General features: G+C 49.1%; 1 protein-coding gene across 1 annotated transcript in view; it reads left to right on the top strand.

The window, feature by feature from the left end:
• The window catches only part of Tie1 (tyrosine kinase with immunoglobulin like and EGF like domains 1), a 20,971-nt gene extending 19,589 nt beyond the window's left edge, over positions 1-1,382 (top strand). The window contains exon 24 of the mRNA XM_021159341.2: positions 982-1,382. Within this exon, the coding sequence (XP_021015000.1) occupies positions 982-1,053 (72 nt within the window). The 3' untranslated portion in view covers positions 1,054-1,382. The remainder of the gene's footprint in view (positions 1-981) is intronic.
• Positions 1,383-3,978: the final 2,596 nt, after the last annotated feature.

Here is a 3,978-nt window from a genome sequence, read left to right as displayed (position 1 = left end):
GGGTGCAGGGGGGGGAGAGTGGGCATCGTCTAAGCTCCCAGGAGGCGCCATCTCATAGATGCCACTCATGAGGCCACTGTGTCTCCCAGCCTCACCACACTGTTACCCAAACTCCCTCAGCTGGAGCTGTCACCACAGCTGGGATGGCCTTAAAATCCAGCCCATGCTGGGTTCTTATACTGGGACCACATATAGTCTTCCAGAGATGTTACAATCAACAGCAAATCCCTCCCCTAAATTCCAGACTCCTTGTCTGTCTTCTTCCAAGCCATTAACCCATTCTCTGCTGGTCCATTGCCAGAGGAAATGCATGAATGGACCCAAAAGGAGGCGTGGCTGAGCAATGCAGGAAGGGCTGAATATATAAGCATAATCAGTGATGCAGTAATCATGAATAAACACAGTAACTGAGTCAAATAACCATGTGAATAGATGGATTACCCAACAGAAATTAAAAAAATATAACAAAATGCGGAAATATGAGGATGAGTTTCTTAGCTTGGCAGTGGAGGTACTCACCTTTGTACCCAGCACTCGGGAGGCAGAGGCAGGCCCATCTCTGAGTTTAAGGCTAGCATGGTCTACAAATGGAGCTCCAGGACAGCCAAGGCTACACAGAGAAACCCTGTCTCAAACAAACAAGCAACCCCCCCCCCAAAAAAAAAATAACAGGAAAGAGAAGGAAGAGATGGGGAGCTGAGAAGAAAGGGAGGGGAGGGAAGGGAAGGGAGAGGAGGGGGAGGGGAAGGGAGGGAAGACCAAATAATCATATACACAAATGACTGGATAATCAAGAGCAGCCTTATGAATCGTGAACTCGTGATTGGGGGGGGGCAGTGTCTCACTACATAGCTTTGGCTAGCCTAGAGCTTTCTTACTGTGTCAGTCAGGCTAGAGCTTGCTTACTGTGCCAGCCAGACTGGCCTTTAATTCTCAGAGCTCTGCCTGCTTCTGCTCCACCAAAACTTGCTCTTCCCACAGGCCTACGTGAACATGTCTCTGTTTGAGAACTTCACCTATGCGGGCATCGATGCCACAGCTGAGGAGGCCTAGGCTGCCCCCCACCAGCCCCTGGCTCTGCTGGCCGGAGCAAATTGCTTCCACCTGTGACTTTGGACCCTTCTCACCTCTGACCCAAGCTGTCTCAAGAAAGTCTTTTAATTTAAAGGAGAAAAGAAAAGATCCAGTAAAGGGGAGGGGGGGGGAAGCAGGCATCCCCTTTCTTGCCAGCTGTTCCCATAGCTACCCTTCCTCTCTGCCGCTCCCCAAACCCAAACCCCACTTCTGATCCTCCACCTAAAGCAGCATGCATGTTACTAACACCCTGTTTAGCAACCCGACTCTCTGCTTATACTCAGAAAAATAAATGCTCGGAACAGCTGTATGGGTGTGTCTGCACTTACAGACGGTCTGTCCAAGGTGGGAGTTAGTCCCGCCAGCAAACCCTGGACTTGTGAGGAACTGAAGCACTGTCGCAGAGCACTGCCTAACCCTGCCCTTCTGTCAGGGTACTAGGTATTCCGGAGGACCCTTTGGCCACATACATAAGTTACCAGTCCCCACCTCTATCCCCATCACGTGCGTGACAGTTTCTCTTTGGTCCCCTTCCTGCTTCCCAGCCTCCTCTCTAGGCTGTCTCCCAGCATCTCTGGGGAGTCACCACAGCCTCAGAGTCTGCTCTGCCCCAACACAGTCTATGCCAGGATTGGCTGAAGGCCACTTGAGCTTGAAGTGACACTCTGCCCCAGAGAGATGGTGACTGGACTAGGAGGATCTGTGTCCCGCTCGATCTTGGTTTCTAGGAAGCCCTTCCCTGGCAAGTCACCATCTTACAGCCAGCTAGCTGGCCTAAAAGGAGGGAGGCAGAGTCCCCTCCATCTTCAGCCAAATGAGGTGGATTCCTTTAGACTGGTGTTGGGGGAGGTGTTCCCCTCCTAGCTGAAAGGGAGTCCCATCCCTCATCCCCACCCACACTCCCTGTGATGTGTGGCCTCTCTGACTTGCTTTTCCTTTGATGGCTCCTGGCTGTTGTCTGCTGTCTCACCCACTGGTTCTTAGGAAACAGGTGTAATCTTTTTCTCAGTGAATCAAATAAACAACCTCTCTCTCTGTCAGAGAGAGAGAGAGAGAGAGAGAGAGAGAAATATAAACCCAGTATGATCATGTGGTTAACACCACAGATTCTAGACTGGTTGACCCAGGCTCAAGTGCATGCGTGCTACATATTACATGTGTGGTCTTCATCACATTAACCTCTCTGAGCTTGTTTTTCTCCTCTGAGAAATGGGGTTGATTATAGATACCTCATTATAGATACCACCTTGCTGGTGGTGAATAAGATCTTCCAAAGTACTGGGCCTTGTACATAGCTAAGTGCTATCAGAGGATGGTGGACGATACCATAACAGGAAGATCTATAGTGAACAGAGCTGAATGTGTGGAGCCTGAAGTGAATCTAGAGGAAGAAATTCACTGGCATAATGGGGAGGCTAATGTAGGATAGATGGAATGTGCAGGGATGAAATGTCAGAACTACATTCACTGCAGGGACGTGGTCTGGGGGTGGGCATTTAAAAAGGCTGTCCCAGGGCTGGAGAGATGGCTCAGTGACTAAGAGCATGTACTGCTCTCCCAAAAGGTCTGAGTTTGTATCTCAGTGGCCTCAACCAGTGCTTATAACTAGATCTAGCTCCAGAGGATCCAAGACCCTCTTCTGGCCTCCACAGAAATTTATACTTACATAACACACACACACACATACACACACACACACACACATTTAAAAAATAAAATATATCTTTTTTTAAAAAGTTGTCCAAGGCTGGGAATGTAGTTCAGTTAACAGAGTACTACCCTAGTGTGTACAAAGCCCTGGGTCCAATTCCCAGAACTGTAGAAACTGGGCATAATATAGGCCTGCAATCTGAGTACTGGGGGGAAAATGGCAAGAGAGTCAGAAGTTCAGGGTCATCCTGGTCAGAGGTCAGCCTGGGCTTCATGAAACCCTGCCTAAAATAAAAATAAAAATAATTAGCTCTATGTCAGATGTGAAGTTGGTGAAGATCTTTTCCAAATCTGTAGGCTGCTGTTTTATCCTATTGATGATGTCCCTAGCCTTTCAGATGCGTTTCAGTTTCATGAGGTCCCATTTACAGATTGTTGTTCTTAGTGCCTGTGCTAGCAGTGTTCTGTCCAGGAAGTTGTCTCCTGTGCCAATATATTGTAGGCTACTGCCCACTTCCTGTTCTATTAGGTTCAGTGTATCTGATTTTATGTTGAGGTCTTTGATCCACTTGGACTTGAGTTTTAAGTGAGGTAGCCCAGACCCAGAAAGACAAACATGCTACCTACCTACTTATACATGGACGTTAGCTGTCAAGTAAAGGACAATCATGCTACAATGTGCAGACCAAGACAGCTAAGTAACAAGGAGGGCTCAAGTGCATCTCCCTGAGAAGGGGAACTAGAATAGATTTTGCAGGTGGACTGGAGGCAGGAGGGGGGGGATGGGAACAGGAGGGACCAGGTCAAGGGGTGGTGAGGGAGGGACAGATGACAGGAGCTGGGGTCGGGGGCTTTGGGGAGGCAATGTAGAAACCTAGTGCATGGAATCTATAAGAGTGACCCTAGCAAAGTCTCCAACAGCTGGTGATACAGAGCCCGAACTGGCAGTCTTCTATAGCCAGGCAAGGCTCCTAGCAGTGGAACTGGGACATCAGCCCGGCCACAAAACCTTCGACCTACAATCTGTCCTGTCTGCTTGATGTGCTGGGGTGATGGTGGCACAGGACTTGTAGGAGTAGCCAGCCAATGACTTGTCACACTTGAGGCCCATGCTTGACACTGCCTGGATGCCCAGGAGCCAGAGGCAGGACAGCCCAGAGACTCAGGATAGAACCAAACAGGACTGGTGGGGGAAGGGGAGGTCAATGAGATGACTCCTAATGATATTCTGCTCTATTCATAGACCAGTGCCTA

The sequence above is a fragment of the Mus caroli genome, chromosome 4 (genome assembly GCF_900094665.2).
Source record: "Mus caroli chromosome 4, CAROLI_EIJ_v1.1, whole genome shotgun sequence".
NCBI classification, from domain to species: Eukaryota; Metazoa; Chordata; class Mammalia; order Rodentia; family Muridae; genus Mus; species Mus caroli.
The sequence above is the reverse complement of the archived record's forward strand: the minus strand, read 5'-3'. Positions and strand labels throughout refer to the sequence as shown.